The sequence below is a fragment of the Anopheles nili genome, chromosome 3 (assembly GCF_943737925.1).
Source record: "Anopheles nili chromosome 3, idAnoNiliSN_F5_01, whole genome shotgun sequence".
In the NCBI taxonomy this organism is placed as follows: domain Eukaryota; kingdom Metazoa; phylum Arthropoda; class Insecta; order Diptera; family Culicidae; genus Anopheles; species Anopheles nili.
The window spans coordinates 43390876-43404138 of NC_071292.1; the positions used below are offsets into that span (position 1 = coordinate 43390876).

Genomic DNA, 13263 nt, shown 5'->3' on the forward strand with positions numbered 1-13263 from the left:
ATGCAATTCTGAATAGAAATCTTTACTCCAGGCAAAAGGAAACTACGATGAATTTTAAATTATGCTAGAATGCATAAAAAAGAATTCATTGGAATTTAAAACAGCCAAGTAGTTTGTAAGAATGTTTCTGAAACACTGAACCATATATTGTTTTTTTAGCTCGATATCCTTAAAAAGAGCAAAAAACTATTCATTTCATGAATTTTCACATACACAATCACAAAACACTAATAAAGTCGGTCGACAATTTTTTTACCCTTACAAAATCGAAGGACTGTGAAGGTGTTAAAACAAACAAACGACGGACTGTGAAGGAGTTAAATCAAAATAACGCGTTGATTCCAACGAACATTTATAAAACAAACAAGAGAATAATGAGTGCGCAGCTCTACGACCTGTGGTGATCCCAATGTATAATAACCCACAATTCATGTGTACATGTTCCCTTTCCCAAGCATAAAAAAAAAGATAATAACCATAAGTAATCTCATAATCTTGTGCCTTTTGCTTTAAGCCAAAATTGGTTTTAATTAGAACAGGGCACATTTTATTATACCACATTACTTGGGTTTCAAAATTCCACTCCGCTGTGTCAACGAAAACAACTCCGCGCGTGCGGTTTTTCCATCGTTAGCATAATTCAATTATCCATGACCAAAAACATTCCATCTCGCGTTCGCCAAACCGCGTTCCAGCACAATAGTGCACTGCCGCCGCGTGCCCAGAGCCTCGTGGCAAATGATATTATTCTTTTGATAATCATAACAAAACTTCTCGCCACCAGCGTTGCCAACCCAAGATGCGCCCGGATTTCATAACACCCCCTAAGCCGCATGACTCGCCTTTGAACCACCAAACTCTCGGTGCTCTAACGCAAGTGCAACGTCGTCTATGGCTATGGATACGTAGCCCTGGTGCCGGCATTATGCACACATCGAAAACACAGCAGCTCTACTTTGGGCCAGGAACGAGATGGGGTCCTCCTTCGTCAGCTGAGCGTTTGCGCTTGGTTACCCCTGGAAGTCATACTCGCCTTTCATCTATCGTGCGGTGTATCGTGCCACTACTGCAAGGAAGACCAATTTCCTTCTTCCGTACGATAGAACAGAACAGCCCTTCCCGAGCGTGGCTAATGGTGTAACAATGTCGATGCAATATATCCGCGCTTTTCCCTTCGAGCCCGGGAAATCAACCCAGCTAGGCGAAGGAACACCCGTCAGCAATACTTTCGGCACCCGGGGGCCACATCCCGGAAGGATACCAGGACCATGCAACATCGTTCTGATGGCGACGGGAACACCAGTGCACCCAAACACACACACACACACACACACACACACAGAGCTCAGCATATTTGCATATGCGCGGATGGAGCTGCTGCACTTTTTGCTTACTTGCGCGGGAAGAATCATCAGGAAACTTTTGTTGTAAAACTTTTATTAAAACTATACCATATCCGGCGGTCGTCTGGTCTTTGTGATGATGGACAGACGGCGTATTACGTGAAGGCGTGCCTTGGAGCTGTTTTATTTCTGCTCAAATAACATGCACATCATAATTAAAGGCACTAAAATATTGGCTTTGATAATATTCCTTCCACAACATTGTGCCAGCATGAGTAATAAAACCCAATTTGGTTTTGTTCACGCAAATTTGTTAGAGCATAAAGCATAAAGGAATAAAATTGGTACATAAAAAATAAAATTTTCTAAAAAATAATGTGCTCTTAAATTATTTAAACCTATATATTGTGTACTAGTATATTGTTGAAAAATATTTCTTGAACATTAAATACTAATTGTTGTATAGAAAGATATACAAACACGTGTACAAAAATCATTTCAAATTGATCAAAACATTTAGAATAAGAATTTTCTCTAACAATACATATATTACAAATTTCTTGAATTCGTCCTTACTGAAGCTATTCCGTTCGCTGGATAATGAAAATTATGTTGTAACAGGACCTACACACACAAGGCATATTAGCTTAGCACAAACAAATATTCGTGCCTTTTTTTAACCTCTACTTGACCCACACTACCTCGAGCGGAGACTTTTGAAACACCCTAACCCAGACCGTGAGCCCTGAGCGTCTGATGAGGAAAGTTTAATTCGAGCCATAAAATTACCATCCCACCAAACGACAATCTTTCGTGGTGCTGTTAAGATGCGTGCTTCCTAATCCATGTCCTGTTGCTCGGGATCAAGCGACCAAGCGACCCCTAAAGCTGAAGCCAAGAGCACACCAAAGCAAGTGTGAACAACACGTGTCACGGTGCAGGGAAAAAGTTTGAATCGTGCATACCGTAATGAGTGTGCTTTTCACTTTCTTCGAGCGTTTCGTCATCGAAAAAAAAACACGATGATACGCTCCATTCGCTTCCCCACCAGCTAACCTAGCATTACGGAGTAGCGAACGGCGTTTAATAGCAACAGTGCACCATAAATTCGGTACGTAGCATTTTGTTTTATTTTCATTACATCCTGCCGCTGTCCTGTCGAACGGCAGCACCGCGTAGGAATTTACTGCTGATGACAGTGGTGGCGGATGAGGCAACTCCGGGAGAAAAAAGGAAGGGAAAAAAAACAAGAAAATGTGAACGAACTCCAGCGCAAGTACGTGCTAAGAATCACCATAGTCCTGCATCCCCAGCGCACCGTGTAGTTGGAGTTTCGCTTCAGTGCCTTTTTTTATGTTTTGTTTCCTTTTTCTCTGGCCGCTTCGTTTTTTTTTTGCCTCCCCACTCCGCACGTGGATCATGTCGTTGGCGAAACCGAAGGATCCACGAAATTGTTGCGCGATGCCATCATCCGGCACGTACTAATTAGCTTCCGGTCTTGCGGCCCGCGCTCCCATTTTATCGGCAATCATTGGTACGTAATGTCAAACAAATAGCGCAAAACCCACGGAAACCAGGCCCGGGAACTTGCCCTGGAAAACCGTAACCGCACTACGCCGGCTTGCAGACGATAAGGGCACGGTACGGCACGACCACAACCAAGCCCAGCCCGGGCAGCTTACGTTCAATGGGAGCTGCCACATTACGACACCGTTCGGTTTCACGGATGGATGTCACGTAACGAGACGCTCCCGGGCTAATTTAAGTGGCATTTAAGCAACAATGTCTCCTTCTCGGTGCCGGTTGCTGGAAGATCGAGTTAAAATAAATCAATGTGCCGGCAGGCCGGGATGCTTGAGAACCTGAAAACCCGCTTCAAATTGATGATTAAATTAGTCCTGCACTTGATGGACGGTGTCGCACCGGATCAAGTACTCCACTATGGCGCACTAGTGATCGGAATTTCTTATTAAGCAACGAGTTGAAGCACATTTTAAATGAGAAAACACATTCTTCTTGTCGTGGAGATGACACAACGAAAGTAAAATAGCTCGCTGAATTTAGTGCATGTTTTTGAGAAACGTCAAACCGACTGTCAAAACAATCGCAATTAGTAACGTCATTTGACAGGACCTCGTGCCGTGGGTTACTTAACTTTATGACTGACGTTTAAAAGAGCTTCTTCGTGGAACGAATGCTTCCAATCACCGCTCCGACGGTCATTAATAAAGAACTTTGCGTGCGTCGAAGCAGAAATGCATCCTTGCAGGACCCACCCCCTTGTCGATCGTGCTTCATTACTGTCACCTTCGAAGGGCTGTCTCGCTTTCGCTCGCTCTCCCTCGCTAGCGAGCATTCCGGAGCGGGGTTTTTTGTGTGTTAATTATGTTCCAACTACACGTTCCGCTCCGGTCGACTGATCTGTCGAGCGTACCATGCCAACCTACCGGCCGGCGTGCAAATCGTCAAGTAGAAGCACCGGCGGGAAATGAGGCTGGAGCAAAAAGAAAGCAACAACAGAAAAAAAGGAGTACAAACGAGGCATACGTCCCTCTGCGGGCAAACCACCCCGCAGGCGGCGCTTCTAATGCAAAATGCACAAAAACTACTTTCTGCCCTGCCTCTTGCCTATTGCATTTGTGTGCTCTTCAAAAAAACATTGTAAACAACCCTTGGGTTCGGTCCCGGTCCCCGGGTTCTCGGTGGAAAAGTAGTTTTGTTCTTGCTTTCATTTTCCTCCCCCATTTTTTTTGTTCGTTGTTGTTATAGATGCCCCTCTCTCGCTCTTTCTCGTCGCTTTACCAACCTCTCCGAAAGGAAGGACTTCTAGCGCACCTTGCGCCTAGGTTCCCGTTAATCCAACACGTTTACCCCTAGCAGTCCCCGGTGGGAATGTAACGTAATGCTCACAAACCGGAAGGGTTTAACCCACCCCTTACCCTCCCTCCCACCCCCCTCCTGGGTGGAAATTCGTATCATTAGGGGCTCAGTTAAAGAGAGCATGCAAAATGCGAGCTCGTTTGGTTCGCGTCGCCATTTTTTTTGCTGTTGTTGTTGCTACCTCCCCCCACCCAAAAAGGCCGTTGTTGCTGTGCAGCGCCCCGTTACTTGCTCTTCACTGAGCGCCATTTTTTTTTGTTTGCGTCCTCCCTCATTTCTTTTTTCGCTAAGGGCATTGACGAAAAAAAAAAAAGTGCGAAAGCACAACCTACCGAGCCTGGGCTGCTTGGATGAGCGAGACGGTTTTTTGGGTAGAGCAAAAAACGGGAGCGAGAGAGAGAGAGCAAGAGCGAGCGAGAGAGAGAGAATGCGAAAGGTTGTGCTGCACAAATCCACCACCCACCCCGACGGTCGGGTGAAAACTCGAAAGGGCCAGGAAAACTTGATGAAATCCACATGGAGTATTTACCTCTGTCGGTGAATACTTGACCCTTCTTGTGCGCCTGCGGCACAAGAGGACATCCTTCGACGTCGATGGGACCCGGGTCCTGGCAGTTTTGCCCACCCCAGCAACATTATCACCACCATCCCCGTCCTCCCGTCCAGCCCTGCTTCAAACGGGAGCCTCCTTTCCCCATCAACATCGGCATCATCATCGCCCATCACATCAAGAACGCAAAAAATGGGGGGCTGGGGCACGGGCTCCATACTCGTTGACTCCCCTGGTACCCCTTGCATCTCCTCCCCTCCCTCTCCCCCACAGACCGGTGACATCCATAAATGTGGCAGCGTTTTAGTTTGCCTTCGCCCGGGGATCATTGCAAGGTACTTAGACCCCGTAATGACAACCATTTTTCAGCGCAACGCTCACTAATGCACTCGCACAAGCTCTCACACACACACATACATCCACACACGTCAAATGGGGAGGTTGGGAGGCACTAGTGTGGCCTTCCCCCCTTTTTGCTGCACGGAGAGCCACCAAAACCCTAATGACGTGCTCGCCCACGTCGAGTATCCCAACCCCGAACGCTGTCCTTTAATCCATCATACCGAGTTGGTGGAGATCTCGAGTGTTCGTGTGTGTGTATGTGTGTGTGTGTACGTGTCTCGGCCCCTTCAACCGAGCCAAGCGGTGCACTGGCCCTGCAGGAAAACTGTCCCTATCCCGGCGAGGCAAAGTCTCGAGTTGCTCGCAAAACCGAGCGCAAACTTCGACAAAATATTCAAATGTAATTTGTAAAATTCACCTGTCAAATAATGTGCACGGGGTCTCCCACTCGTCGATACGGTGGGTGGGAACGAATGGGTGGTACGGAAGTAGAAGGGGTTTGAAATCTCGGCTGATAAAGTTTTTCCGCGCTCCACGCCCCGATTTCCCGATTTCCCGATCCTGTCGGTTATCGCTTATCCCCTACCGGCGCCGGTACAGATCGTACCGATTTTCCACACTCTCCGTCACGGTTGGTGGCGTGTGTATTGGTGGTTGATGATAAGGACCCGGGTTCATGATTTCTTTCTCCCGTTCACCCATACCCGGGGCTCGTGGCATTCGCGCGCAATATTTTGAAGCATTCCGATAAAAGCACCAGCACCAGCTCTGCTCGTGGTGAAGTACAAATGCGGCAACTGTTGACGATGTTGTGCGAAGGTGGGCCTGATCGTTGGGAAAAAGCCAACCCAACTACCCACCCACACACACAGGCACACAAACGCACAGTTGGGGGCGAATTCAACGAAAACGATCGAGTGGGTCGGTTGTGTAAAACAACTTTTAATGAAATTTTCGGTGCACTGTTTGAATAGCCGCTCGGTAACGGACTCAACCCCGAACGGGTTGGAGAATTTCACCCCCGAGTTCATCGACGAATGCCAGCCTGTGAGTCTCTGGGTCGGAAAATGCAAGCCGTTCGTGTTTTTTTTGTTGTTGTTGATTGCTTGTCATTCGACAAAGTTTTCCCCAGCGTGCACTATTGTCGAGGGGAAGTTTCATGTTTTTTTTTCATTCGAATGCGAAATTAATCAATCGCTTTCGTACAGGAAATCGCTGCAAACTGATAGTGATATTGGTTGTACCGTTGGAAAGGAGTATTTTTTCTTCTCTCGTTTCAGTCCTATACCCGCCTGCTTTGATCAACAGCTTGTTGATTGGTCGAACATAAGACAGGGTGGCATTTGAGATTCAGTTAGGCTCTGAGATGCATTCTGCATGGTTCATGGACGATAATTTATTCATGTAAAATTGACACCAACATTACCAAAAAAAATGTAATCATCAACAAATTATCTTTTTTTTTTTCTTTAGTTCTTTTGACTAGGATAGGAGAATGAAATTTCACATACAATAGGAAAGAGTTATCTGTAGAAGGAAGCTGTATGCTAGAGATATCTTTAAAATCATTATTTAGTAAAATTTTACGATCGCGTAAAAGTACAGGATGTCGTTTCTGTATTAGTTTGTAAACTATAGAACCTTTCGTTTTCGGTATATAGATTTATTGATGCCGAAAAGTAATATTGCGATACCAGGATTACTACAACAGAGTTCAGAATGCTACAATCCAGAATAAAGCTACAATTATATAATAATAAAACTATGCCGAAACAGAAGAAAGACATAAAAAGGCATTACGGCTATATTGCGACAAAACAAGAACATTACATTCGCCAATAAATAAATGCATATGAAAAAAGGTTAGAAAACCAATGTAACATCAGTTAGAGATAGATAACGAGGTAGGAAAACACAATAATCACATTTTAAGTAGATTAAAGTAATCTAAAACACTGTGTGTTAGAAAACATCGCTGTTATCACAGATCCCGTCAAGGTGTGCAGGGCCCCTGGCAAAATGCCAATATTTAGGAAGGATCTAATAAAGATCCCGCAGTCGAATACGAAATACCGCGAATAAAAGAGAGTGCTAAAACGCCTAAAAACGTTAAATAAACTCTTTAATTTCGCAATCCGAAATAGAGAACGGCACGACGCGTGATGATGATGCAAGTACGATGTAAGTAAGATGTAAGTAATAAGTAAAAAGTAGGAAACAGTAAAATTATGTTAATTTATTTGCCAACGTTCTTCAATTCTCACAAATTCAAAATTGAACAATAAATGACAGACGCTGTCTTGTAAAGCGATGTTTTTTCAACAAAAAACTCATGGCCTGCTGTAAACTTCTGCTGCAATTAACCCAAAATAGTTCTCCAACAAAATCAATTGTCAAAATGATCGCTTCCTCGAATCGCCAGCTAAAAAGCATGCTCCCTGCATTGTATTTTATCGTCTCAAAACACATCAAATCACCACAACCCCACTCTCGCGGTGCGCTAACTTCGCTTCAAAACAGATAAACGTTAATTTAATCGATGCATGCGATGGAGAAAAAAAACCCAGCCCCATCCAGCCATTTGCATGTCCCACGGACACCGGCGCACAAATTACGAGGAATTCTCAAATTCCCATCTTTGTCATCGGACCGTTTATTGCACCCGAAGCCCCATCGTGTGCATGTGCAGCGATTTGATTGTGCGATGAACCCAACCCCGCACACCACAATGTGCCGCCAAACCCGGTCTAAAAGATTACCATGTTCGTTCGGTACGGCACCGTTTGTCACCGAATGGCTGCTGGCCCCCAAGCGGCAGGGACTGCACGGGGCTTTGACGTTTTAATATTCTGTCGGGTTCCGGTCCCAGCACCGGTACCGGTTTGGCTTCCTCGGGGGCATTACAAATCGAAATCGAACAGCTCACGTGGCGTTTCTTATCGTCGGCAAGCGTGGATAAACGCCAGCGCAACGCTGTCGGGAGGCGACTTACAACCCAACTCTCCCAAGTGCCGCCATCTTGGCCACATCGGGACGAAACACACAGTTGCCGGTTTCCGAGTGGAAGTGTCATTCCGGCTCGATTGCCTGCTGCGGCTGTCGGGAGCATGTTTCATCCATCTTCCAGGCAGCAGCCCGGAGGTCCTGGCTGGAGATCGCGCCTGGGAAATTCACCGGCTGGGCTCGAAACCAACCGGAAAGGGTTGCTTACAAATCGATTATCCTGGCATCGGCATCGCATGGCATGCGCTTGTCGATCGAGCGGGTATGATTATGTCGCGTGCATCCTTTTTTTTCCTCCCACTCGCTATCTCTCTCACTCTCTCACACACACACACACACACACTGTCATCCCGTCATCCCAACCAGCGGGTGTGCCGGTTTCGCTCCAGGTGTTACTCGTAACGCAGGAAGGAAGCTGAAACAAGGCACCCGCGGGTTCAAGAAACCGAACCAACCGAGCACCCTGGAACCAATCGAGGCGGAACGAGCGAGCGGCATTGATTGAACATTTCCCCATTCATGCGGACACACACTCACACACCCGATCAGGGGTGGGTGGGCTGGAAAATGGTGAAAAGTTGTTTTCCACGCCGGCAAAAACCCCGCCAAGGTTCGCCGTTCCCCGGACATCCGGACAGTCAAATTTTCCCACGACCGAAAGCCGACTGTCGCACGTCATTAAACAGCGATTCCATATATTTCGCAGCTTAATGCTGAAATAATAATCAGGCGAGATAATTTATGTCACCATAAAATAACTATGTGTTGATGTTTATTCTTTCCACGCTTTTCTTTCGCAGCTCGTGCGCTGTTGTGGAGAAGCGTTGGTTTTTTTTTTTTGACGCGTCCGCCATATTTCGCACGTTGCGGCTCGGGGTTTTTCGCGCGGAAAATCAAACGATGCACAGTTACTAAGTGTTGGTGTTCCCTGGGTGAGAGGAAAAGCGACGAGGAAAAGCGCCACAAAAAGCGCATCCTTCTTCGGGCGGCCACGGCCCAGCTGGTGGCAAACAAAACCGCTGGAAAAGTGCCCGCTTTGTAGAATAGATTTTGCATTATGTTATAAACATTACGACGCCGTCAGCCGACGCGCGCAACAATCCACGGCCTACTGTGTGTACCCCGAGCGAATGGGTTGAAGCAGAAACCAAAGGAAGCCCAACCGCGTCCTGCTGAAACGCTGCAAACGTCCTGGTTGCTGGGATACACCACCCAGACCAGATGGTTCGCCATCGTTCGGGGCAGGCGAGATCTTGCTGTCGTTTTTTTTTTTTTTTTCGTTCGGTTGGTAACTTTTTGGACATGTTTTGGGGACCTTTTTTAACGTCTCCACGCCTGGGCCTCGGAGCATAGCAATGGAACCAATGGAGAGGCAAAATTAAATGGCCTCACTAGGGTGCCAACCAAAAAAAAGCCGAGGGCACCGCTCGAGTGTGGGTCGTTTCCTGGTTTTCCCCTTTTACGATGTCACGATGTGTACCATAATGGAAGCAGGTGCTCTCGCGCGTCGGAGTTTTCAAACTAGCCTGCTTATGCCGTCGAAGATGATTTAGTTAATTAATCATCGCCATTTATTTAGCGGACTTTTTTTAAAAACTGTTTCCTTTGTGTTTTCATTTTTCGCAAGTCCGAAGATAGTGAAATCTCTATTCAACTTTTTAAACTTATTTGAGTTTTATGGTGGTATGGTCAATGTCAGTGGCACTCACAAACTCAATATTACGATGATTGATTCTAGCCATCGCAAAAATTCAAGCATACTTACTTACCAAAGTTACAACTATCTCACTGTTTTTATCAGTTAGTATCAAAAACTCGTCTAATCTGTTTAGTATCTTAGTGTCTCATACTTGAGATAGTATGAATAAAATAATCAAAATATTTTTTACAAATAGTGTGTTTTGTAAAGTACGGAAAGAATGACTTGTTTTGTTACAAAGTAAGATGTTTATAATTTACATCGTTCAAAAAATGCTATGCATAACTCGAAAGAACATGGCACCGGAAAACAATGATAGAAAATTACAAGATATAGAGATCCTGAAAAGCTAACATCCAGCTGTAGGCTTCTTCGCGAGCCGTGCGAGACAATAAGATTTGTTGCCTTATTCTAACCAAACCGACATTTATTTCTATCCTCTCTTTAATCAATTGAGTTTCTTATACACTATCAAACTAATAAATTTAAATGCTTATAAAATCTCAATTTAGATTAGATTATAATTTTAAGAGTTTTCATTTACTATTTCGTTCTAATTGAAGCCTTAGTATCTTAATTGTATATAGTTTAGTATTTCAGTTTCTTTTTAAATTTTTTAAACGGTCAGTCGTCCATGTTGCTATTTTTTCTATAAATATTAATTTTGTTTGCAGTATTTGCAATGAAAAAAACTGTTTTCAACGTAAGTAGATTACAACAATTAATCAATCTTACCATTCTTAACATTCATCATCTATTGAAACTTTATTCATTTGATTGGTTTTATTTGACATTGACATTACTTTTAAACAGAGCGTATACAAATACATTTTTGTGATTTGTTCAATGATAATTTGGAATGAGAGTAGGATATTATTTAGTAATTTTAATGAGAAAATCAATTGTGAAAAATACAGTTGTTATCCATTAAACTGCAATTAAAAAAATCAGCAACCTCCAATTATTTGGAATAGTAACCATCAAAACAAAGTTCAAACAAACAAAGTTAAAAATTCGAAAAATTTAGAGTTCTTTTTTATTACAGTACACGTGGATCCATATATTGTATAATGCAGTACGATCAGAATTTCAAATCATCACTAATTTAGAACAGCGACATCTTATGCGTAAAGTTATAATAAAAACATAGAAAACTGAGCTAATCCGAATTGAGCTAATTTTTGGGATAGTATCTCCACAAAATGATTTGATTTTTTTACTAACGCCATCTGTTGACATCCCTTAGTCTCAGTAATAAAGATAGTCAACAACTCAATCAACTTTTTACATAACTATCGTACTTTTAATTATGAGCTTAATGGTCCTAAAACAAGCCGTTAAATCTCTTTTCGATACAAATTCAACGTTTCTAATTGTAACATTGTTCAAATAATAAACAAATACACTACATTATGAACCTATCACAAATATTTTAAAATTAGCGTCTAAAATAATAGCCAATTAGCTGTTTATTTTTTTTAAAATGGTGTTTTGTTTTCAATCGTTTTATTTGGTACAATCAACTGCTGATATCATACGAAAAGTTGTAACGTGCAGCAGATGTTTCTTGGGTCAGGATGTTAGCAAACTTGCTGTCACAACAATACGTCGAAAACTGTGTGCATAAACAAATCAGCAAAATGTTTACTAAATCTTTATTAAACTCGTAAAATCGGAAATTTGAGCGCATTGGTAATCAAACGTTTTGCAAACTAGTGTAATAATAAAACACATCTCAGTCTGCGAAACAACCCTGATCTACTGTAGGCCGAGTTTTTCCCGAAAGCTTTAGAGAACAAGACTCTGTGTATCGTGAAAAACGCCATATATTACTTTTGTTATCGCGCTGCGAACTTCTCCAAACATCGACAAAACATAGGAACCTACACATAAAAGTATAGATGGATAGCAGTAGTATATTAAGGAATTTATAGATGTCCTACGAATTGATAAACTTTCACGAATTGACATAAATCGTGACCTTTGCCAACCTGTGGTGTAACAACAAACGAATAAGAAAAAGTAGAAGTGTTTACTTCGTTTTTGATTGTGTAAAATTCAATTTACTACCGATCAAAATGGGAAAAGGATTCAACAATTATATGTGCAAGAAGTTTTTCCATCCAGCCTCGAGAGATAATCTCAAGCGGGTAAGTCAAGAAGCTTTGAAAGTATTCTACGTGATAATCCTTCAACTGATTTTTGTTTTTCGCTGTGATCAGGTATGGATGGCTGAACAGCAAGCAGATGCTTACAAGAAGAAACAGGAAGAACTGCGGAACCAGTATGAGAAAGAACAGGAACTGCACGATAACAAGGCTATGCTGAGCAGGGATAGTAAGGACAAGCTGAGCGTTAATTTTATGTACGAACTCCCACCGGGTATGAAGAAAGAACGCGAACAGGAATCGAACGAATCCGAGTACAAATTCGAATGGCAGCGTAAATATAATGCACCACGCGAAAGCTACTGTAAAGGAGACACAGAGATTCGTGATCAACCGTGAGTCGTGATCGCAATCGTTGCTTTAAACGGGGAAATTGACCAACATTATGATTTTTCTCGCAAACAGGTTCGGTATTCAAGTGCGCAACGTCCGCTGTATAAAATGTCATAAATGGGGCCATATCAACACGGATAAAGAATGCACCATGTACAGTCTTTCGATGAGCGAGGCGAAGAAAATTCACTCTGAAGCTGAGGCGAATCAAATTCTCTCCAAAGGCGAACTGGAGCAGCAGCTACGGGATGACGGTCTCGCTATGAAACGGAGCGCGCAGGAGCTAGTTACATCACACAAGTTGGTGACGGATCCGGAAATTGAGCACGCGGTGCCTGAAACGGAATTCATTCGCTCGCTGACGAAAAAACAGAAAAAGAAGCTGCTCAAAAAGCTCGAAAAGATCGAGAAACGTCAGCGTTCGTCTAAGAAAAAAGCGAAAAAACGTTCCGACTCCAGTAGCAGTAGCAATAGCTCGTCATCGTCCGATTCGGATTCGGACACACGGTCATCAAAACGACAGTCCAAAAAAAACACCCATCGCAGCTCGGATGACCGCAATGGTGACCGAAGAGATCGGGAAAAAGACGGAAAACGTCGCGATAAACAACGGAATCGCAGTCGATCTAGATCACCGCATGCTGCATCATCTCACGGTCATGAATCATCAAAGCACCGTCGAGACCGTTCGGTTAGCCCTCGGCGGGAACGCAGCAAGCGTTAGCGCAAGTGGAATGCGTTACCATATCAACTGGCTAGGGGGAAATACACCCCAAAGTAACTACGGACCATCTAACCTAAATGCTCTCCCAGGAAGCTGCAACCTCACCGTAACCGTCGAAAATGGACAATTTTAGCATTAGTTTGTAGTTTATTGGAAAAAAAAGTGACAAGTCACCCAACATATCGTATGAATAGATTCCAAACAACTGTACAGTTGGTAAT

The 13263-nt window shown here is 43.7% G+C and overlaps 1 protein-coding gene across 1 annotated transcript; it reads left to right on the forward strand.

Moving 5' to 3' along the window:
- Window positions 1-11895: 11895 nt before the first annotated feature.
- LOC128725358 (corepressor interacting with RBPJ 1) lies at window positions 11896-13228 on the forward strand. Its single transcript, XM_053819098.1, has 3 exons — window positions 11896-11967; window positions 12040-12320; window positions 12391-13228. Exons 1-3 carry the CDS (start codon window positions 11896-11898, stop codon window positions 13040-13042), a joined length of 1005 nt encoding a protein of 334 aa, XP_053675073.1. The 3' UTR covers window positions 13043-13228.
- Window positions 13229-13263: the final 35 nt, after the last annotated feature.